Source organism: Pan troglodytes, chromosome X (assembly GCF_028858775.2).
Source record: "Pan troglodytes isolate AG18354 chromosome X, NHGRI_mPanTro3-v2.0_pri, whole genome shotgun sequence".
Lineage (NCBI taxonomy): Eukaryota > Metazoa > Chordata > Mammalia > Primates > Hominidae > Pan > Pan troglodytes.
The window spans coordinates 17,234,730-17,258,607 of record NC_072421.2 but is presented as its reverse complement, the minus strand read 5'-3'; the positions used below and the strand labels follow the sequence as shown (position 1 = coordinate 17,258,607).

The 23,878-nt window shown below is 42.7% G+C and overlaps 2 protein-coding genes across 12 annotated transcripts in view; one reads left to right on the top strand and one right to left on the bottom strand.

Moving 5' to 3' along the window:
- The window catches only part of CTPS2 (CTP synthase 2), a 130,679-nt gene that overhangs the window by 40,182 nt on the left and 66,619 nt on the right, over positions 1-23,878 (top strand). For all 11 annotated transcript variants that reach the window (XM_063804168.1, XM_063804170.1, XM_063804169.1 and 8 more), the window contains 3 exons: positions 80-174; positions 3,008-3,070; positions 3,175-3,218. In XM_063804168.1, the coding sequence (XP_063660238.1) occupies positions 80-174; positions 3,008-3,070; positions 3,175-3,218 (202 nt within the window). The remainder of the gene's footprint in view (positions 1-79; positions 175-3,007; positions 3,071-3,174; positions 3,219-23,878) is intronic.
- Positions 16,191-19,690, bottom strand: S100G (S100 calcium binding protein G). The gene is made up of 2 exons (XM_016947372.3): positions 19,556-19,690; positions 16,191-16,295 (listed from the first exon to the last, which is right to left on the bottom strand). The coding sequence occupies exons 1-2, from the start codon at positions 19,688-19,690 to the stop codon at positions 16,191-16,193; spliced, it is 240 nt and encodes a 79-aa protein (XP_016802861.1).

Genomic DNA, 23,878 nt, shown 5'->3' with positions numbered 1-23,878 from the left:
ATTGCACGAATGGCTGAAAACACTAGTTTAAAAAAAAAAAAGGATAGTCAAGTTTACCCTCATTTTGTATTGATTTCAGTGGTATTCTTGTGCCTGGAGGCTTTGGAATCAGAGGAACATTGGGAAAACTCCAGGCGATTTCTTGGGCAAGGACAAAGAAGATTCCTTTTCTGGGTAAAACTCATGTTTATTGACCCTAACTATGAGTTTATTAGATTTTTGACACCTAGGAGGGGTAACACTAAAGGTTTGTTATCGTAAAGGTGTGAACTCGGATTTGAAAGTTCAGGTGCCAAATAGTCTGCTATAGGGTCAACAAACTATATTCTAAATTTGGCCCACAGCCTGTTTTTATGAATAAAGCTTTATTGGAACACAGCCACACCAATTTGTTTACATATTGTCTATGGCTGCTTTTGTGGTCCAACGTCAGAGTTTCAGACCCTACGGCCTAGAAGCTTTACTATCTGAAAGAGGCTAGAATCTTTACTATGTGACCCTTTACGGAAAACGTTTCTCATCCTAGGAGAACTTGCTGCTATTCCAGCTGGGTAGCAGAGGCTGGGAGAAGGCTCCATCTGCAACTGTGCTTACCTTCTCCAATTCCCACCTCAGTCTCCAGAGTAGCTGGGACTACAGGTACACACCACTGTGCCTGGCTAATTTTTGTGTGTGTGTGTGTTTTTTTTTTTTTTTAAGAGATGGGGTCTTGCTATGTTGCCCAGCCTGGCCTCAAACTCCTGGGCTCAAGCAATCTGCCCACTTCAGACTCCCAAAGTGTGGGGATTACAGGCTTGAGCCCCCGTGCCCGGCCAAGTTGAGCCTTTTTAATGCTTTTTTTTCAAATTGCGAAGTATGGCTTCTGTACCAGGGAAACCAGAGGAAATGGGACCTTGATGCAGGAGAGGCAGCCCTGTAGCTGGGGACTCAGGCAGGAGGGGGAGTGCAGAGAGGCTGTGTTTCCCACTGTGCAGTGGATGGCTGGGTGGGTTTATGAGCCCATTGGACAGGCTTTTAGTGCCAGCAGACCATTTATTTCCCCCCATTACCTGCTCTTTGATTAGCTTCTTAGACTCTCTCCTGTTAGGATCCATTTTCAAAATAGAAGACTGGAGTAGTTACCTGGATACCTTGTTTTCTTTTACTGGTCTAAGCTCGTCGGGGGCCATTGTTTTTTTTTGAAGTTTCTGTCTAAATGTGGGTAATGCTCCTCAGATTATTTTAATAGTATGGAATGGTTTGCAGGTCTTTAGCTTTCCCTCTAGCATAGCATCTCTTTATGTCCCAGCCATATGGAACTTTCTGAAATCCCCCTCACCGCCACCCCCACCCCCCAGCACTCAGCTGTTTCCTGCTTATTGACTTCTGTTCTGGCATCCCTGATATATTGATTGCTCCCTTCTTTGTTTCCCCTGTGTACATCTTAAGTATCTATCGGAGGAGCATCTGGGATGCTCTTTGGCATTTGTTTAGTGGAGAGAATTGGTGAACTGCAGTGAAGGCGGAGCTGGGTCTGGGAGCATCCCTGTGGCAACAGGCTTGGGCGACACAGGTCTGCCTTCCTTCATCACCGAGCACTCTGTTCAGGCCCATCGTGTCTCCTTCCCTGCTGCCCACCATGCTCAAGCCCACTGTGGAGTCTCCAACCCCCACCCCCCACTGCTGCTTTTCCTTACAGTGAAGGCTATGGGGCTGCCTGTGGGTTAGCAGCCTGAAGTCCTGTAGGCGCTCAACCTCTGGCCAAGCCTGTGTTTATGGCTGTGAAGTCACCATGAGAAGGAGTGGGAAATCTTAGCCCAGGAAACTCCCTCTGAGTTGGGGTGTTAGATGTTCTCTGAAGGAATCAGGCACTGCAGCCCACTGAGATGCCTCAACTCAGGGACAAATCTAGAAGGTGGCAGATTTGTCTCATGGACCCTGCCTCTTTCTTTCCTTCCTTCCTTCCTTCCTTCCTTCCTTCCTTCCTTCCTTCTCTCTCTCTTTCTCCCTTCCCTCCCTTCTCTCCCTTCCCTCCCCTTCCTTTTCCTCCTCCTTCCTTCCTTCTTTCTTCCTTCTTCCTTCCTTCCTTCCATCCTTCCTTCTTCCCTTCTTCCTTCCTTCCCTCCTTCCTCTCTCTCTTTTTATTTTCTTTTTTTTTGAGACAGAGTCTCGCTCTGTCGCCCAGGCTGGAGTGCAGTGGCGCGATCTCTGCTCACTGTAAGCTCTGCCTCCCAGGTTCACGCCACTCCCCTGCCTCAGCCTCCCAAGTAGCTGGGACTACAGGCGCCCACCACCATGCCTGGCTAATTTTTTTTTGTATTTTTTTTTTTTTTAGTAGAGATGGGGTTTCACCATGTTAGCCAGGATGGTCTCGATCTCCTGACCTCGTGATCCACCCAACTCAGCCTCCCAAAGCGCTGGGATTACAAGCGTGAGCCACCGCACCCAGCTCCTCCTTCCTCTCTTTCTCTCTTTCTTCTCTTTCTTCTCTTTCTTTCCTTCCTTCTTTCTCACCCAGCCTGGAGTACAGTGGTGTGATCTCAGCTCACTGCAACCTCTGCCTCCCGGGCTCAAGTGATTCTCCTGCCTCAGCCTCCCAAGTAGCTGGGATTATAGGTGCATGCCACCACACCTGGCTAATTTTTGTATTTTTAGTAGAGGCTGGTTTCACCATGTTGGCCAGGCTGGTCTCAAACTCCTGACCTCAAGTAATCTGCTCACTTTGGCTTTCCAAAGTGCTGAGATTGCAGGCTTGAGCCATTGCGCCCGGTTGACCCTGCACTTTTCTGACCTCATGTTCCTTCTTTGTCAACTTTGGGACTTAGGCAGCTTCATGATAGTCTAAGCCCCTGCCCTGCTCTCTGTCAGGGATTCTTCTGAGAGGACAGCAGGGAGCAAAACAGGCAGAGTCTTGCTCTCTGGGAGTCTGCATTCTAGATAGGGGAGACAGGCAGCCAACAAATGAACAGAAAATGTGAACAAATACAAAGTGAGTTCATTTGCTTTGCATATGTGCTTTTTAAAATAGGAGTTTGTCTTGGGATGCAACTAGCAGTGATAGAGTTTGCAAGAAACTGCCTTAACTTGAAAGGTAAGTTCGAGGTTTGCTAATGACCATTTATTTAAAAAATTTTCTCTCTTCAAATATTTTTCAGCACTATTGGTGAATTACTGAACTCTTTTCTTAATCTTCAGATGCTGATTCCACAGAGTTTAGGCCAAATGCCCCAGTTCCTCTGGTAAGTGGCTTGTTTATCTTTCTGGGTCCAGTCATTGTCACTTGGGTCCTGGCTCTTGCCTAAATTCATAAGGGGCTATTGGCTGGGCGCCATGGCTCACCCCTGTAATCCCAGCACTTTGGGAGGTCAAGGCGGGCGGATCACTTGAGGTTAGGAGTTCAAGAGTAGCCTGGTCAACATGGTGAAACCCCTGTCTCTACTAAAAATACAAAAATTAGCTGGCTGTGGTGGCAGATGCGTGTAATCTCAGCTACTCGGGAGGCTGAGGCAGGAGAATTGCTGGAACCCGGGAGGTGGAGGTTGCAGTGAGCCGAGATCATGCCACCGCACTCCAGCCTCAGTGACAGAGTGAGACTCCTTCTCAAAAAAAAAAAAAAAAAAAGGCGGGGGGGGGGTCTATTATTATTTTTTCTTTACAGCACCAGAACATTTTAAATTACATTATTCTTATATTAAATTCCTTTGTTCTTGATAGTCCATCTTCTCAGCTATGCCTTAAAGACAGTCACAATCCTGGACTGATTTCTCTTTGTCGCAGCTTTCAAGCTTAATGTTTAGGAAAGGATTAAATCGGCCGTGACAACAATTTATAACATCTACTATAAATAAATGAGCTGTCCTGTCTCCAGACTCATCACCAGTCTGCCTATTTTCCACACTGGTGGTCATCTGTCTTTCTAAAACAAAAGCGACAGTGATTCTGCTGCCAGTCCTCATCTTCCATCAGTTTCTTTTCCCTTAAAATATTCAGTCCAGGATTCTGGGCTGGGTCCCAAAGCCATTGTGCTCTGTCACCTGCTGCTTTGCTGATTCATCCCATGGCATCCTGATTCCTCCCAGGCTTTGAGTTTTTTTCTTTTTTGTGTTTTTTTGAGGCAAGGTCTCACTCTGTCACACAGGCTGGAATGCAGTGGCATGATCACGGCTCATGGAAGCCTAGACCTCCCGGGGTCAAACAATCTTCCCACCTCATTTTTTGATTTTTTTTGTAGAGACAAGGTCTCACTATGTTGCCCAGGCTACATGCTTTGAGTTTTACGTTTGGACAATCTAAACTAGTTTTTCAGATACAGCCTGAGGTTCCCTATACCTGAGATGTCCACCTGCCTAAAATCCCTCTCCCTCTGGAATCTCAATAAAAGCATTGAAAAATTTAATTAACAACAACTCAGTTACCAACAACTTCCTGTTCATCTGAGGAAACCTTTCCTGACCTCTTTTCTTTACCTGCCTCTGCTTTCTGCCCCGTGCTACTGTGCTCACCACTAACAGAGCGAGTTCTGCAAGATGATGGTTGGCCTTCAGTCAGCCTGTTTGCCAGCCACCCATGCACACCCAGTCGTGTCCCTGCTGCTGGGCACCTACTTCTAATGGAGCTCGCGCCTCACAATCGCGATTGGTTTTTTAAACAGCTTTATTGAGATACAATTCATATACCACAAAATTTAGCCATTTAAACTGTATAATCCGGCCAGATGCGGTGGCTCACGCCTGTAATCCCAACACTTTGGGAGGCCTAGGCAGGTCAATCACTTGAGGTCAGGAGTTCGAGACTAGACTGGCCAACAAGTTGAAACCCCATCTCTACTAAAAATACAAAAAATTAGCTGGGCGTGGTGGTGCATGCTTGTAATCCCAGCTGCTAGGGAGGCTGACACAGGAAAATTGCTTGAACCCAGGAGGCGTTGGTTGCAGTGAGCTGAGATCGTGCCATTGCACTCCAGCCTGGGCAACAGAGTGAGACTTTGTCTCAAAAAACAAACAAACAAAAAACTGTATAATCCAATGGTTTTTAGCATATTCACAGATCTGTGCCACTCTCATTACAAGCAATTTTGGGCCATTTTCATTACTCCAAAAAGAAACCCCACACGCCTTAGCTGACACCCCCAAGCCTCCTATCTCCACCAGCCCCAGGCAACCATTAGTCTACCTTCTGTCTTCATAGATTTGCCTGTTTGAATCATTTAATATAAATGGAATCATCCAATATGTAGCCTTTTGTGACTGGTTGCTTTTACTTAGGATAATGTTTTCAAAGTCTGTCTATGTTGTAACACGTATCAGTACTTTGTTTCTTTTTATTGCTGATTAATATTTCATTATATGGACATAAAACATTTTATTTATCCATTGATGAACATCTGCATTGTTTCTACTTTTTGGCATTGTGACTAATGCTGCTGTGAACATTCATGTGCAAGTTTTTGTGTGGACATATGTTTTCATTTCACCAGGAGTGGAATTTCTGAGTCATATGGTAATTCTGTGTTTAACCCTTTGAGGAGCTGTAGGACTGTTTTCCAAAGTGGCTGCAACATTTTAATTTCCTGCCAGCAATGTATGAGGGTCCTAATTTGTCCATATCCTTGTGAACATTTGTTATTTCTGTCTTTTTGATGATAGCCATCCTAGTGGATGTGAAGTGGTGTCTCATCGTGGCTTTGATTTGCAGTTGCCTGATGGCTAAGGATGTTGAGCATCTTTTCATGTGTTTATTGGCCACTTGTATGTCTTCTCTGGAGAAAGGTCCATTCACATCCTTTGTCTATTTTAAAATTAGGGTATTTGTATTTTTATTATTGAGTTGTAACAGTTCTTTATATATTCTAGATATAAGTTCCTTATATATAATCTGTGCTATCGGCATTTGGGAACACATCATTCTTTGTTGTATGTGGGAGCTTCTGCCCACTAGGTGCCAGTATCACTCCCTAACCCCTGCCCAACTGTGACACTAAAAGTACCTCCAGATATTGTCAAATATCTCCTGGGGGCAGGGGCAGAATCACCCTGGTTGAGAACCACTGATTTAGAGAAATCTAGTTCTATTTCTGTCCCCTGTAGCCCGTTTAATCCCTTCCCTTATGGCAAGCATTCATTCTTTTTTTTCTTGGTTCATCTTCCCATTTTTTACATATAAGTAAAGCTGTATGTCTTTGTCATCCACTTCCCTTCTTAGGGAAATGGTAGCATACTCTGCACAGTTTTTTCCTGCCTTGCATTTTTCGCTTAACACTGTATGCTGGAGATCACCCCACGGAAGCACATAGAAGCATTCTTCACTCTTTTTTTTATAGCTTGTAACTCAAACCATAATGAACCATAACTTACCAGCCAGATGGTACTTTTAAGTCTTATGCTCAGAAGGCCTAATACCAATGAAGGGTTCCTTATGAGCCTTTAATATAAACATATTTCCTGACTAATAGCTTAAATGGCTGTGCCAGGAAAACTATGGGTTTTCTTTTCTAAGATATACTTTGGGATAGGAAGTGATTTTACCAGTAGGTGCCACTGTTAGATAGTGTTGGCAAGGTTAATTCTTTGATGATTATTCTTTACTGGGGGTGTGTGTATGTGCGTTAAAAAATTTTTACACATGGCCGGGCGCGGTGGCTCATGCCTGTAATCCCAGCACTTTGGGAGGCCAAGGCGGGCAGATCACAAGGTCAGGAGATCAAGACCATCCTGGCTAACATGGTGAAACTTCGTCTCTACTAAAAATATAAAGAAATTAGCCAGGCGTGGTGGCACGCGCCTGTAGTCCCAGCTACTCGGGAGGCTGAGGCAGGAGAATGGCGTGAACCCAGGAGGCAGAGCTTCCAGTGAGCCGAGATTGCACAACTGCACTCCAGCCTGGGTGACAAAGCAAGACTCTGCCTCAAAAAAAATGAAAAAAAATTTTTTTTACACAGAGTAAAAAAGTTAAGCCCTGCAGAAAAAGGTACAGAACTGTCTCTCCTTTGCCCCCACCTCACTTCGGTTCCCTTCCCCAGTGGCAACTACTTTGATCCATTTCTTTCTTTCTTTTTTTCCTTTTTAAAGAGATGGGCTGTCTCACTATGTTGCCCAGGCTGGATATTCACAGGTATGATCATAGCGCACTACAGCCTCGAACTCCTGAGCTCAAGTTATTTTCCCACCTCAACTTCCCAAGTAGCTCAAACGACAGGAGCTCAGCTGATGCATTTCTTTAGTTATTTCAGAGATTTGTGTGTGTGTTTGTGTGTGTGTGTACCCACTTAGCCACACACGTATGAATATGTATTGCGTTTAAAAAAAAGATCTTGGCTAGGTGCAGTGTCTCATGCCTGTAATCCCTGCACTTTGGGAGGCTGAGGCGGGAGGACTGCTTGAGTCTTGGAGTTTGAGAGCAGCCTGGGCAACATAGTTACACCTTGCCTCTACAATAAATAAATAAAATTACCTGGGCATGGTGGCATGCACCTACAGTCCTAGCTACTCGGGAGGCTGAGGGGGGAGGATCACTTGAGCCCCAGGGGTTGAGCTGCAGTGAGCTGTGATCGCGCCGCTGCATTCCAGCCTGGGTGACAGAGCGAGACCCTGTCTCAAAACAAAACCAAACAAAACAACTTTGTAGCATGCTCCAGACACTGTTCCCACCTTGCTTTATATACTGATCATTCCACATCAATGTGCAGGGATGTCTTCGGTGTGCTTGCTCTGCTGTATGCTATATGGCTGCATCCTTATTTATTTAACCAGTCTCATATTTAGTTTGTGTCCATTATTTTGCTGCTTTAAATTATGCTGCAAATTAGTATCCATGTACATATATCCTTGCACCCACGCACGAACACATCTGCAGGGATAAATTCCTAGAAGGGGAGTTGCTAAGTCAGAGGATGTGTGCATTTTACATTTTGATGGCTCCTATACACATAAGTGAGATGAGAACAATAAAAGCTAATTGCTATTGAACATCTTTATGGCCTGCAATCAGTTTGTTGGAGAAAAATAGCCTTAAGAGCTAGCACTTGTATCCATGTGAGAAGTCTTATTAAAAAAAAAAAAAAAGACTAAGGAGATAGAATCATAAGGCAGCAAGCACCATGAAGCCTGCAGAGTTACTTAAGCTTGAGCAAATAACAGTTACTTTGTGGGGACTGGTCATTCTGGCTGTTCTAGCTAGGAAAGTAAACAGTTTGGAAACCAGGAGCCTTCTATAGGGAATATTTACCCCTAAAATCTGTTCATAGGTCATCATGACCCTCCTTTGGCATGCATGATTAGTGCTATGGCTGTTAATGAAGTCAATAGAGACACTGGCATCCAGAACAGTTCCAAGAGAAAGTGTCTGTTATACACATAAAAAGAGAAACAGATTTTTCCCTAAGGGTTAAGGTAGACTCTTTCTGCGTCTCAGAGTGCCCAGGAGAGAATGAGTAAAATTTATTTTATTGTGTCATTTCTCTGCTTAATCCACAAGGTGAAATTGAAGGCTCTGGGACTTTGCAGAATACTTAGGGTTCTATAGCAACTCTGGTTTTTTGCCCTGCTTCAAAGTAGTCTCAGCTGCCTTCTAGATGGTACATAACCAGGAGCGTAGCTGTTGCTGACTTACATTCTAACCCTATATCAATCACATGGCTGCTGCTGACATCCTTGACCTTGAATTTGGCTTCAGATCTCTCCAGTACATCTGTAGTGTAGTTCACAGCACTTTGGACTTTATATTTTGAATATTTTCAGCTTTTGAGGCATATATATATATATATATATATATATATATATATGAATGAACAATCTCAACCTAATGTGTAGGCATGTGAATGTGCTTAACTCTAAGCATTTCTTTTCTGTTTGTTGAAAAAGGTAACTAAAAATTCTAAATTTACATAAGATATTACACCCTGAAGACAGAATTCATGTTCCACCTTCAAAAGACATCAGCACACACATGCACACTTGGATGGTGGTATGGGAAAGGAACAGGGAGAAATTCAAAGCATTTTAACGAGATGCTAATGGATATTTGAGATTTTGGTATTTGATATTATTTCAGTTTTCATTATTTATCATAGGTATGATGTCATTTATCCCTTTTTGATCCAGGAATTTTCAGGGTTAAGTGAATTTTACATCTACCATAGTAGATTTGTGAAACAGTCACATAATTAAAAGCTGATTTGGGTGAAAGTTGATTTTTGTTATACATGAAGTATAATTGATTAATGCATAACATTTTCCTGCCTTTAGTTGAAGCCCTGTTTAAAATATTTTCCTCATCTGTATTATTTTTCAACAACTTCATATGGAATGCAAATTAAGAGGTGTTGAAAAAAACCCAGATGGCCCACTTAGAATTATCTTTTAGGCAATTTTGATTACTTTGAGGATTTTCTTGCATTTAGAGTGTTGAAGTAAGCATCTCCTGACTATTACAAAGATCATATAGAAATCACTTGGAGGTTAGTTAGGGCTAAAAATCCTTTTTCCCATAAAAGTAGTCATTAGGAATACAGCTATAGGCCGGGTGTGGTGGCTCACACCCGTAATCCCAGCACTTTGGGAGGCTGAGGCCGGTGGATCGCCTGAGGTCAGGAGTTTGAGACCAGCCTGGCCAACGTAGTGAAACCCCGTCTCTACTAAAAGTACAAAAAATTAGCTGAGCGTGGTAGCGGGTACCTGTAATCCCAGCTACTGGGAGGCTGAGGCAGGAGAATCACTTGAACCCGGGAGGTGGAGGTTGCAGTGAGCCAAGATCGTGCCATTGCACTCCAGCCTGGGCAACAAGAGCGAAACTCTGTCTCAAAAAAAAAAAAAAAAAAAAAAATGCAGCTATAATATGGGTTAAATAGCTTTTTACAGACCACTCTGGGAGCCAAATACTCCTTTGATACTGTCTCTGTGGGGATAGTAGGTTTAGAGTTGACATCAGACTGTTGGCTGAGGTAACTTTTTTCTACTCAGAGAAAGAAAAGTTCTTGCCTGGGCACGGTGGCTCACACCTGTAATCTAAGCACTTTGGGCAGCCAAGGTGAGAGGATTGCTTAAGCCCAGGAGTTCAAGACCAGCCTAGTCAACATGGTGATACCTTGTGTCTACAAAAAAATAAAAAAGTAATCCTGGCACTTTGGGAGGCTGAGGCAGGTGGATCACGAGGTCAGGAGATTGAGACCATCCTGGCCAACTTGGTGAAACCCTGTCTCTACTAAAAACAAAAAAATTAGCTGCGCATGGTGGCACGTGCCTGTAGTCCCAGCTACTCAGGAGGCTGAGGCAGGGGAATCGCTTGAACCCGGGAGGTGGAGGTTGCAGTGAGCTGAGATTGCGTCACTGCACTCCAGCCTGGTGACAGAGCAAGACTCTGTCTCAAAAAATAATAAATAAATAATAAAAAATAAATTAAAAAGTTAGCTGGGTGTGGTGGTGTGTACCTGTAGTCCCAGCTACTCAGGATGCTGAGATGGGAGGATCACCTGAGCCTGAGGAGGTCGAGGCTACAGTGAGCCATGATCATGCCACTGCACTCCAGCCTGGGTGACAGAGTGAGACCCTGTCTAAAAAAAGAAAGAAAGAAAGAAAGAAAAATTCTCCTGAAAGGGAACCTTTGCACACTCTTGGTGGGAATCTAAATTGGCATTACTATTACGGAAAATAGTGTGGAGGTGCCTCAAAAAATTAAAAATAGAACTACCATATGATCCACTTATCCCACTACTGGGTATATATCCAAAAGATACGAAATTATTGTGTTCAAGAGGTATCTGCACTCATGTTTGTTGCAGCATTATTCATAATAGCCAAGATACAGAATCAACCTAAGTGTTCACTGATAGATGAATAGATAAAGAAAATGGAAAATGTGGGGTGTGTGGGAGAAATGGGGAGATGTTGGTCAAAGGGCACAAACTTGCAGTTATAAGATGAGTAAGTTCTGGAGATCTAATGTACAGCATGGGGACCATAGTTAATAATACTGTAATCCCAGCACTTCGGGAGGCTGAAATTTGCTTAGAGAGTGGATCTTCATTGCTCTCATCACACACACACAACAGTAACTATGTGAAGTGATGAATATGTTAGCTTGCTCGTGGTAATCATTCCACAGTGTATACATAGATGAAAACATCTTGTTGTACACCTTGAATATATACAATTTTTTTTTTTTTGTCATTCTGTGACTCCTACACCTTCTTACTCCCTTTGTGACCTTGGGTGGACTCAGCATGGTGACCAAAGACTTTCATGATCTGAAGCGGGTGTGCCCTCTTCATTCCTCATACTTGACATTCCACCCCAAACATGGTGTACACATTCTTTAAACAGCCTTGCATTTGGGCATGATGTGTTTGCTTGGGCTGTTTTCTCTCTTTCTGAATGCCCACTGCTGCCCCTTTCCTGCATGCTCCCCTCAAGGTTCTTTCTACAGAGCCCAGTTGAAATGCTACTTTTTTGATGAATCCTTCCCCTGACCTGGTCCCAAACTTACTGACTTAGAATCTCAGAGGTCTGGAAATTTGTGTCTCTCATGGCATCTTGTATAGTGCCTTGCCCATAATAAGTACTTTATATATGTTGGAGTTGAAATAGATAATGTATATTAACTCTGCGAGGGGCTAATTGATACCTAGAATGAACATAGGCTAAAATGAGAAGCTAGCATGAGCTAGATATCAGAACTGAACAAAACACACACCACAAATAATAAAAACTCAAACCATAGACTAACGTTGGTTGGGAATGAAGATATGAAAAATCTCAAATAAAATATTCGAACATCCAATTTAACAGCATTAAAGAATGATCATGACTGAGTAGTGTGTTTATCCTGGGAATTAAATTAACACATTATATTGATTGAACAAAAGAGAGAGACCGTGTAGCGCCATACATGCTCAACATCGAAACCTGGTGCTCACAGTCTCATAATGAACTAGGAAGACACCAGTACTTCTTAAACAAGAAGAATATCTTCCACAAAGCAGTAGCCAACAGTAAAGTTCATGGTGAAATAGTAAGGGATTCTTATTATAACCAGCAACAAATAAAAAATGTGCACCATCGTGAACAAAACAGTTGTTAAAATGAGACCAGCAAATGCTCTCTGGGAAGTGAAGCTGGCGTTCTCCTTCCTGCCTGTAGAGTTGTGAATCCATACAACCTTTTGGGAAATCAGTTAGGTGGTCTGTTTGACAAACCATACAAATATCCATACCCTCTGACTCAGACATTTACTTCTCAGAAATTCTCCTAATGAAATCAGAAATGTTGACAGAAATATGAATAGGTACTCATTACATTTAGAAGAATTAGAAATGACAACAATCTACTCATCATAACATTTGGAAGAATCGGAAATGACAGCAATCTAAATGCCCCACAATGGGGAAATAGTTAAGATTATTATGGGGTATCTGTACAGTGGAATGTAATGAGTCATGAGAAATGTTTAAGAGTTTTAATACCATGAGAATGCTCTTGTGTTGAATTAGAATGATACAAATTGTATTTAAACAGTCCCTCAACTGTTTATAAAAATCTCCTCTGTTTCTTGGTGGGTTAGAAATCACCTTTTTTTTTTTTGAGATAGAGTCTTGCTCTGTCACCTAGGTTGGACTGGAGTGCAATGGCACAATCTTGGCTCACTGCAACCTCCGCCTCCCGGGCTCAGATAATCCTGCCTCAGCCTCCCGAGTAACTGGGATTGTAGGTGTGCGCCACTATGCCTGGCTAATTTTTGTATTTTTTGTAGAGACAGGGTTTCACCATGCTGCCCAGGCTAGTCTTGAACTATTAGACTCAAGCGATCCACCTGCCTCAGCCTCCCAAAGTGGTGGGATTACAGGCGTGAGCCACTGCGCCCGGCCACCTTTCTATTTTTCTGGTTAACTTTCTAAATGTTTGAAATGGCTTCCAATGAATTTCATTTTATTATTGGGGGAAACTTCCATACTTATTTTCTTTCTTCCCAAATCTCCACAAGTATACTCTCCTCCCAAAATTTAGATAGTTGTATTTTTCTGATTATTCCAAATAAGAGTGCTGAGAGGCTAATCACAAAGAGCAGCAGCCAGAGATTTACAAAGTGTTCTCTTACTATTGAACATTTTCATTTATTCTTTTTGATAGGACACACATCCATATGGCTCAGAAATCAAAATGTCCAAGAATTTGTCAAGTGAATAGTGGCTCTCTTATTCCTGCCTCCCCATCTGCCCAGTCCTCTTGAAGCACATAACCAATGATAATAGTTTCTACTGTGCACTTGCAGAGATTTTCCAGGAAATTTCAAGCACCTTGCCTTCCAAGTCACTATATACCAGCTACTCATCTCGTGCCCAGTTCACTTTGGTCACCCTGTCCCCACCATCCCTGTGCTTACATCAACCGGTACTTCTCTCTCTCTGAGCTCAAACACCCCAGAGAGAAGCCTGGCCCTGCCCAGCCTTTTATGGGTAGATGAGGTGGGAGCGTGGGTACGTGTTCCTTTGCCCACCTCGGAGAGTCATCCAGCTTCTGGAAAAATGATAGCAGCCAACTTGACAGAAGAATCCAGCATACACATTCAAGTTCATTAGATTAAAAAAAAAAAAAAAAAAAAAAAAGGCCGGGCATGGTGGCTCATGCCTGTAATCCCAGCACTTTGGGAGACGAAGGTGGGTGGATTGCTTGAGCCCACGAGTTTGAGACCAGCCTGGGCAACACAGGAAGACCCCTGTTTCTACAAAAAGTAAAAAAAAAAAAATTAGCCAGTCATGGTGGCACATGCCTGTAGTCCCAGCTTCTTGGGAGACTGAGGTGGGAGGATCACTTGAGCCCAGGAGGTCAAGACTGCAGTGAGCCCTGAAAGTGCCAATGCACTCCAGCCTGGGCTACCGAGCAATACCCTATCTCAAAAACAAAACAACAACAAACAAAAAAACACAAAAAAACCCTGAAACTAAAAATAAGTCAAAGGCAGTACTTTGCAGGCAGTTATTTTCAGCTTGAAGGTAGAGCCGTATAGCAGAATCTTGGAGAGGGCTTATGTAGTTTGAAACGCCTTCAGTATCATCATTTTCTACACTTTGAAAGTGGAAATGGGCCGGGCATGGTGGCTCACGCCTGTAATCCCAGCACTTTGGGAGGCCAAGACGAGCGGATCACAAGGTCAGGAGATCGAGACCATCCTGGCTAACACGGTGAAACCCTGTCTCTACTAAAAATACAAAAAGAAAAATTAGCCGGGCGTGGTGGCGGGCACCTGTAGTCCCAGCTACTCGGGAGGCTGAGGCAGGAGAATGCCGTGAACCCGGAAGGCAGAGCTTGCAGTGAGCCGAGATGGCGCCACTGCACTCCAGCCTGGGCGACAGAGCGAGACTTCGTCTCAAAAAAAAAAAAAAAAAAAAAAAAGGAAAGTGGAAATGATCCCATATCTTTCTGATGTTAACTACAGAAAGTATAGTGTGGCAGTCTGGGCTCTAGAGCGCGAGGTAAAAATAATAAATGGCTTGAAGAACATTGTTCAAAGGCATATCACGTACAATTGGGTTTTTGATGGGGAGGGCAGCAGTGGGGTTAAAAAAAATCTTCATGTCTAAAGCACAGATATGCGCACAGCACATAAACAGATGCACAAGACATCTCTGGAGTTAAAATTTCCTGGGGGGTGGCGATTAGAAACAAGTGTTTAACAAGGCTCCTTAGGAGGCTGATAATGGCTTAGGAAAGGTTGAGAGAGGCCGGGTGCGACCTGTAATCCTAGCACTTTGGGAAGCTGAGGCGGGTGGATCACCTGAGATTGGGAGTTTAAGACCAGCCTGGCCAACATGGTGAAACCCCGTCTCTACTAAAAATACAAAAATTAGCTGGATGTGGGGGTGCACACCTGTAATCCCAGCTACTTAGAAGGCTGAGGCAGGAGAATTGCTTGAGCCCGGGAAGCGGAGGTTGCAGTGAGCCAAGATCGTGCCACTGCACTCCAGCCTGGGCGACAGAGCAAGACTCTGTCTCAAAGAAAAAAAAAAGAAAAAGAAAAAAAGAAAGGTTGAGAGAGACTGTTCAAAGGCAATGGGACCCAATACTGATACTTTGATACTTCATGGGTGTTTTGCGGAGGAGAGTTGCGAGGATAAAGAAGAAATAAAAATCTAGCTTCCGGGGCACTGCTGTGACCAGGCTATTAGGGTCAGCTTGAACCATTGGTAACTTGGACAAACTTGAATGTTAACATTTGAACTCTTATCTGGTAAGGGGTAGCAGAAAGTTCCCTTCCCTCCTCTGCACTTCTTGCCTCCATATTCCGCACTGTCGTCACTTCACCCCCTGCATCCCCTAGCTGGACGCAAAAAGTGGAACTTGAACTTGAGGGCTGGCTGTTTTCTTAGAATACAGGATGCCAAGAGTTGAGAGGGCCCAAGGTCTTCCTGTGATCTTTTATATTACACGTCACATGCCGGTACCATGGCGTTAGACTGGTAGACCCGAGGCCACCCGGTCAGTGATGAGTGGGGCCGCCTCTAGGTCCTGTGTTCCTTCTGTTCCCCGTCGAGGGTCATTCATTAAGAAAGCACAGCGAGTGCTGGGAGATAGCATGACGTCAAGTGTCTGTTTGTGAAGTGTTTTTCTTGCTCGCTAGTGGATAGTGTGAGATCAGAGTGGAAATTGGAGATGACCTGAGCACTGAGGAGTTAAGGAAGGAGAGCAAGCAACAGGGTGATTCTGGTGGAAAAGTGGAGCAAGGGAGTTGGTTTGGCATTTCTGGATTCTTTTCAGGTCTCCCACACCATCTTTGTAGTTTTCGGCAGGATCACAGAGCTATCTTGGCCCTCACATTTTATTTTTTTATTTTTATTTTTATTTTGTTTTATTTTTAGACAGGGTCTCCCTCTGTGGTCCAGGCTGGAGTGCAGTGGCGTGATCATGTCTCACTGCAACCTTGACCTCCGGGGCTCAAGTGTTCTTCCTGCCTCAGCCTCCCTCTCTCTCTCTCTCTCTTTTTTAAATCTATAGAATTAGTTGAATCAGACTAAGGTTACTTTCAAGTCTATTATGTTATGAGGTCAGTACTTAACAAAGTAAGGTATGTCTAATAATTTCTTTATTAATAATAACTGAACCTCACAGCCAGGTTATTATAATTGCAAAGAATTAAACCAGAGACTTTGGGGGATTCCACATAGGATAAGACCACAGCACAGGCGCTCTTCCTCCAGTGCTCAGGGTTCTATTTTGTTTTCTCCTTCACTGGGATATCTTTTTTACTAATACTTGGAATTCTTCAAAACTAACTTCTCCATCTCCATTCTTGTCCAGTTCTTGAAAGAGATCATCTAGGGTGTTTGGACCCTGTTTTACGTAAAAAAGGATGGGAGAAGGGAGGGGAGAAAAAATGAATCAGTTACTGCTACACATTCTCAGAAATTAGAGGCCTTGGGGTCTGTGTGCCAAGAAGGCAGCCCAGGTTTCCAGTGACATGCATCTAATAGCTAACAGAGAGAAACCAGCTTTAGCTGTTGTATTGCTCCGTGTCATAGAACTGGCTACCTTTTTGTCCTCCATATCACACATCTGTTATTTTAATACAATGCGTATTTTAATACAGTTGTTTTCTTATGCGATCTTGGGTCTTTTTCTTTATGCCTCTAAAAACATTCTTCTGAGAAGGGATCTGTGGGCTTCACTGGATTGCCCACGGCACACAAACAGTTGAGGACCCCTGCCCCAAGGTTTTCCTGGAAGCTGGGTTTGTCTCCTGCTCCAGGGCTAGGGCTGACATATTACATGAGGCAGCAGGCTGGGAGGGCTCCTTCTGTAATCCTTCCGACCACCCTATGAGGGAGATCTACTTTACAGGTGGGGAAACAGGCTCAGAGACAGGCAGTCACTTACTTGAGTGTCCACAGCTGGTTAACAGAGGGGTTGGGGTCCACACATTGACTCCAGAGCTCAACCCCTTAACTAACCACCGCCCAGTTTTTCCCAAACGTTGAGCTATGCAAAATGACTTTGGCTCAATGGTTCCCATGCTTTAGCATGCATCAGAATCACACGATAGGCTTGCCGACCTTAGTAAATACAGACTGCCAGCCCCACCTCCAGAGTTTCTGATTCACTAGGCCTGGGGTGGGGCCCGAGAATCTGTACACAAGGTCTTGCTCTGTCACCCAGGCTGGAGTACAGTGGCATGATCACAGCCCACTGCAGCTTCCACCTCCTGGGCTCAAATGATCCTCCTGCCTCAGCCTCCCGAGTAGCTGGGACTAAAGGCGTGTGCCACCACACCCGGCTAATTTTTTAAAAGTTTTAATAGAGACAAGGTCTTGCTGTGTTGTTCAAGCTGGAGAATCTATATTTTCAACAGCTTCCCAGGTGGTGCCAATGCTGCTGCTCTGGGACCACACTTGGAGAACCACTGCTTGAGATGTCGTGTGAGATCGTGTGCAGGCTTTTTGACTACTGAACTTCCTGCAGTGTCTTAAGTGGACTTAATTTTTGTGTCTACCATAAAACTCTAATCTTAAAGCCATTACTACTTGGACTTTCAGGTAGGAGTCTATCTGTGCAAAATACTACTTAGAAAACCGATTGAAATAACAGTTCAGTTTGTCAGTTTCAAATTAGACTATATTATATATATATGTATATATAAATTGTGGTAAAAAACACATAACATTGAATTTACGCTCTTAATCATTTTTAAGCATACAGTTCAGTAGTGCTAAGTAGATTCACAATTTTGTGCAGCACATCTCTATGGAAGATATATTTTAACCCCTAAGATTCCTACAAAAACACTTAGCACTTTGCTTTAATTACAAGACCAAACTGTAAGTTACTTATTCAGCCTTTGATTTATGAATATGAAACACTGTTTTCCTGAAGCCTTTACTAGATTCTAAACCATGCATGGTGATGATATATGTAAACAGAGTATGGCGGAAAACCTTAGTAATGGAAACCTTATGGAAATATAATCAGGTACATGTTAAGTAGACTTTCAGAACTTACCATTAGTCTTCCTACCTCGTTCCAGATTATGTCTTACGTACTTTTTGTAGGAAAGACATAAAATATAGAAAAAGTTACCCGTGTTACCTTTTGAAACAACTTGTTTGAGTACATGGCCTAGGCTTTCCTGTTAGATGATTATTTTTCTTCCTTTTAGAAAAAATAAAGGGTCTTTTAAAATTTTAAATTTTTTCACTAACTTGTTTTGCTGTTTAATTAAAAAGTCCCTTTTTCTGCTAGTGACTTTAACTGTTTTTACAAGTTCTTCTATATTTCAACTATGAGAAAATGAGAAAATATCAGATTATGGGGTCATTGAATTCAGCTTTTTTCTTTTTTAGTATTAAAAACAGAAGTCTTTCCAATTGTCATATTGGCAGAAGGGACATTTCTGGTTAAAATCTGGAGAGCTGGTTAAAATATTTGAAGAAATGTTCTTTCCTGAAGTTAGAGCTAAATAGTGACTGAGTCATACAAAACAATTGCATAGTTACTTCTGTTGTGAAGATGGTTTTTAATTGCAAAATGACAATGACTCTCTCCTTTGAGTCCTCTGCTTGACTAGGCCTGACCTTGGGCTTCCCTCTCTGTCCTTGTATCTGACTACCCTTAATATTTGATCACCTGGCCTGCCTTCAGCTAGAATCCTATCAAGGCAATTTAGCCAGAAACTCCTTATCCTGGATATTTCCTTGGTAATTTTCCATCCACTGGCCCCCCCATCCTGCTCTATGGTCATAAACCCCCACTTATCCTTTTTGGAGTTGAGCCCAATCTCTCTCCCCATGGCAAGAACACGTTTCAGTGGTCCCTATATGGATCGCCACGGCCCTCCTGGAGTAAGTTGCCTTACCATCCTTAGCAAGTGTCCGGAGTCAGCTTTTTCTTTAGCAAAAGGAAAGACAGTACTGTATATTGGAGTGAGGAGGATCAGCTCTTCTCTGTACTCTGTTGCCTTGAATGCATTTTGATTTTGACAACTCTGGGGTGATTTTGATGTGCAACTTTATGGCCCAGGAAATTTAGTCCTTTCTTGAAAGTTGTTTAGAAATGCACGGTTGCCTCATTAACACAAATTTAAGTGATGAACACAAATTTAAATGCTTTTGAAATATAAATGAGTGCTGACAAGGCAATTTGTCAGTGGGTTTTCCTAACAGACTGCTAAGTAAGTGTTGGTCTTGTTGAGGGATTTTACATATACAAATGAAGCCTGTCCAAGGCCAGCTAACACTATTTTGCAGTCCTCTTTGTTTTCCTAAAGCCTGGCACAGAAGTACTGAATCCATGCTGAAGGCCTTAGTGGGTTTGCTTGGTGACTTGTGGGTCTTCCAGGCATAGCTTGGCATTGCTTCCATTTATTATGGCTAGTCCTGCAGAGTCCTGTGCTGAGGCTGCAGGAGGGATAGAAGGCTTGGCCCTTGTTTTCTGAGAGCTTGCCTTCTGAAATGTGGCCTGACTTAAGGGGAAGAAACCCCACCTGCATGTGTCCTCCCTCAAGCGACGGTCCCTATAAGGCTCTACCGGAGTCCTCTCCCCTCCCTCCCTCCCCTCCCACCATCAGTCCCATTAAGCGGGCTCTGCGGATGGCCACTTACTTTGAGTAAACTGGGGAATTCAGCCTGAATCAATAGCTTCAGTTCATCCTTTGACAACTGGTCTGGATCACCTTCTTTGGCTGCATATTTTTCAAAAATCCTCTTCAGTTCCTCAGGAGACTTTTTAGTACTCATTCTGGTGTCCTATAAATTGGGAAGAAAATAAACTTACCAAAAAGCTGAAGCACAGTTTTGTGCTGAGGGTTGTCTGCAGGATTTTAGTGCCATTGGGCCATTTCCTTGGCATAAATGGGGAAGAATAAGGAAAAGAGAATGTCGGGGTCGGAATGGCACCAGTAACTACTAACATGTTTAAAAAATAAACATCTTAGGCCAGGCACGGTAGCTCATGCCTGTAATCCCAGCACTTTGGGAGGCCAAGGAGGGTGGATCACTTGAAGTCAGGAGTTCGAGACCATGGAAGCCTGGCCAACATGGTGAGACCCTGTCTCTATACAAAAATTAGCCAGGCGTGGTGGTGCGTGCCTATAGTCCCAGCTACTTGGAAGACCGAGGCAGGAGAATCGCTTGAACCCGGGAGGCGGAGGTTGCAGTGAGTGCGATGCCACTGCACTCCAGCCTGGGCAACACAGCGAGCCTCCACTGCAAAAAAAAAAAAAAAAAAAAAAAAGACATCTTAGATAGTATGTTAAATGTCTGTTCTTAGAGTACATCTGTTAGGAGATGGTCCCTGGAGCCAAACATTTTTATTAGTAATTAATGACATTCTACACTTTTTATGTACCTGATCTGCACTCTGCAGGCTGTGGTCTTGAAGAATACTTGACCACAGCTTATAGCTTCTAAGTTACAGGGAATATCTCCAGATGGTATAAACTCACCTTCTCTCCAGACCATTATCTTTCACACCATTCTAAAAGGAAGCAGAGTATTAATGCAAACAGAAGGAGCTCTAGGTAGTACCAAAATCACACTAACCTGGTTGCCCAATAGTGAAACAGCTAGAAGAATCAAAGAGGAGTTTGAAGAGCTGAGCAGAATCATGACACTTTTATAGTCTTTACGGGCACGCCACCCTGATTATGAAAATTTCCTTTTGTTGGCCATTTAAGGGTAATTATTAATGGTTTTTGAAACTCAGGCTTAAGACTGCATGAACCCCATCATTAAGGGCAAGATCCAGTAAAGGTCCATCTCGACAGTTGCTTCATGGTTCAGAGTCCTAAGCTTGGATTTTTTTCCCCCTGAGATTATATTTTCCCTCCAATGTAGAATTATATTTGCTCACAGTTCACATTTCATAAAGCTTAGATATAGAGGATTCTTTTCAATTTAGTTGCATATTTAGGCTTTAAAAAATAACTTTCTTCATATCCAGAAAAAATAAATGCTGCCCTGTGTGGTAGCTCATGCCTGTAATCCCAGCACTTTGGGAGGCCGAGGCAGGAGGATTGCTTGAGGTGAGGAGTTTGATACCAGCCTGGTCAACACAGCAAGACATTTCTACTGAAAAATTTAAAAAATCAGCCAGGTGTGATGGTACATGCCTGTAGTCCCAGCTACTGTAGAGGCTGAGGTGGGAGGATTCCTTAAGCCTGGGAGGTTGAGGCAACAGTGAGCCATGATTGTGCCACTGCACTCCAGCCTGGGTGACAGAGTGAGATCCTGTCTGTAAAAAAGAAAAAATGCTGTCATAGAAGGACAATATTACATAGTTTAAAAAATTACGGTATGGCCATTGAAGTCCTTCTGATGTCTTTACATATTAGCAGCTTAAATATTTGAATACATGAATGAATGAATGGAAGTATTGCTTCAGAAGCAGGTTTAAGAAGTGGAAAGAAGATACTCAGTAATTTGTGGTTTTATTTGGCAAATCAATATTGAGTAACATGGTCATTTTTTCAGCTCTTTCATTATTTGTTGGTCCTGTGTCTGCTTTTTATTTCTCATTATCCTTTTCCTTACCAAATATATTTCGTGATCATTCGAAAAACTTGTGAGAACACTCGACTTACTCTTGTTCAGTTGGAAATACTTCAAACTTTTTGTAACTGCCATGATTTAAAATTGCCAAGGAAATTGATTTCTACTGGAAAGAGTTCCATGAAATAAGTAGGACATTTCCAAGGGACATTGATCTAATGCTGATTGTAACTCACAAGAAGGGGTTCCAGGTAGATTTTAAGAGCACTTTACAGCTTTGAAACACTTGTACACTTCCACACTTATAGAATTTTCTTTGACTCTGCCTTATATCACCTACAAACTGAGGACTGAACTATTGGGACTGTATTTCTCCCTGATGTTTCTCAGCTCTAAAATTCTAGGGCCTTATTTACATTGGAGAACAAATGGGAAATCTAATAGAATTCCTTAAAAGCTTCCCGCCAGTCTTGAGCATTTATCATTCCATGTGTCTTTGCTGTCTTGTATATATTCTTCTTGTTTTTATTATGGATTCTTTGACTTTGCTATGCACCAATATAGAATATGTATTAACTCACTGGTTGGAGTAAAGACAGGCATTTTATTTTTAGTTATAAGATTTTACACAAAAATATTCTGATTTTGGCAATGCATTTTAATCAAGATTTTAGAAAATTGCCAGTGTTTTTACACATATGTTCTGTTTTCCTGGGAGGAAGTAGGCTTTTGTGCTTAATCATAACAAGAACTATCTTTTTTAAAACATCTTTTAAAAAATATTTCAGATCTACAGAAAAGTGGCAAGAATAGTGCAATGAACACCAGTCTGCCTTTCGACTAGATTCACTAATTGCGAACATCTCCACATTTGCTTTCTCTTTCTCTGGACAGATACTTTCCTCCACCCCTGAGTCATTTGAGAATCAATTACAAACATCCAGATGCTTCCCCCCTGAGCACCTCAGCATCTGTCTCCTAAGGACAAAGACATTCTCCTATGTAACCACAATGCCATTATCATAGCCCACGTCAAATCTCTCCAATTGTTGAATAGCATCTTAAATCATCTTTTCTCTCAAATTACCACTAGTGAGCTAAAATCAAATGGGGTGTTTATTATGTTTTGCATCTGGTTTTTTTGTTTATTTTTTTGAAGCCACTTCACTGTGTCACTCAGGTTGGAGTGCAGTGGCGTGAACACAGCTCACTGCAGCCTCAACCTCCGTGGGCTCAGGTGATCCTCCTACCTCAGCCTCCCGAGTAGCTGGGACTACAGGCATGTGCCACCATGCCCGGATACATATATATATATTTTTTGTATTTCTTGTAGAAAAATACAACATGGGTTTTGCCATGTTGCCCAGGATGGTCTCCAACTCCTGGGCTCAAATGATCTGCCCGCCTCAGTCTCCCAAACTGCTGGGATTACAGGCGTGAGCCACTGCACCTGGCCTATTTTTTGCATCTGTATTGAAGAAATGATTTTAATAACTATACGTCATCTTAGTAACGATATAGGATGAAAGATAACATGTTCTATATAATACACCCATATATTACATATGACGTGTGTATGTATATATAAAAATTATCTCTAAGAAAAACTTTTGGAGCAGTATTGGTTAATAGTCTTCTAGGCTACAAATCTCTTCTTTCAAGGGACAACTTCTGATTAGAATCAGCCCAATGCGGCCGGGCACGGTGGTTCACGCCTATAATCCCAGCACTTTGGGAGGCCGAGGTGGGCGGATCACCTGAGGTCAGGAGTTCGAGACCAGCCTGACCAACATGGAGAAACCCCATCTCTACTAAAAATACAAAAATTAGCCAGGCGTGGTGGTGCATGTTTGTAATTCCAGCTACTCGGGAAACTGAGGCAGGAGAATTGCTTGAACCCGGGAGGTGGAAGTTGCGTTGAGCTGAGATCCTGCCATTACACTCCAGCCTGGGCAATAAGAGCGAAACTTTGTCTCAAAAAAAAAAAAAAAAAAAAGAATGGGCCCAATGCTACCTATTGTCAGAATTTATACTTGTAGCAAATGCTAGCAAAACTTGAACTTGAAAAACAGCCTGTGCGGCTTCTTAAGTTTTTACTTGCTCACTTCTACCAGTCACATCTCTTGTCTCTTATTTTTCTCGTTACCCATAGACTTAAAAGCATGAGGGTAAACTTGCACTTGGAAGCATGAAAAATCCAATAGATACTCTTGTGAAACATTAACTAAAAATATATGGAGACAAGTGATAATTACAGGGTGTGTTCACAAGAGTGCGTTTTGAAACTAGAGAAGAGGGGAAACGACAGGCACAAGGGTGGTAATGGAAAAATGGAGAGGCAAAGGTTATTTATCACCTCACTGTTCAATTGTTTGATCTTTGGACAGGCTTAATTTTTCCTAGGAAAGCCAAGAGTAACATATTTTAAGAGCTCTG

Coding starts and splice junctions, on each gene's coding strand:
- S100G (XM_016947372.3), bottom strand. CDS start 19,690: ATGAGTACTAAAAAGTCTCCTGAGGAACTGAAGAGGATTTTTGAAAAA. Junction 16,296..19,555: donor AATTCCCCAGTTTACTCAAA/GTAAGTGGCCAT, acceptor TACGTAAAACAG/GGTCCAAACACCCTAGATGA.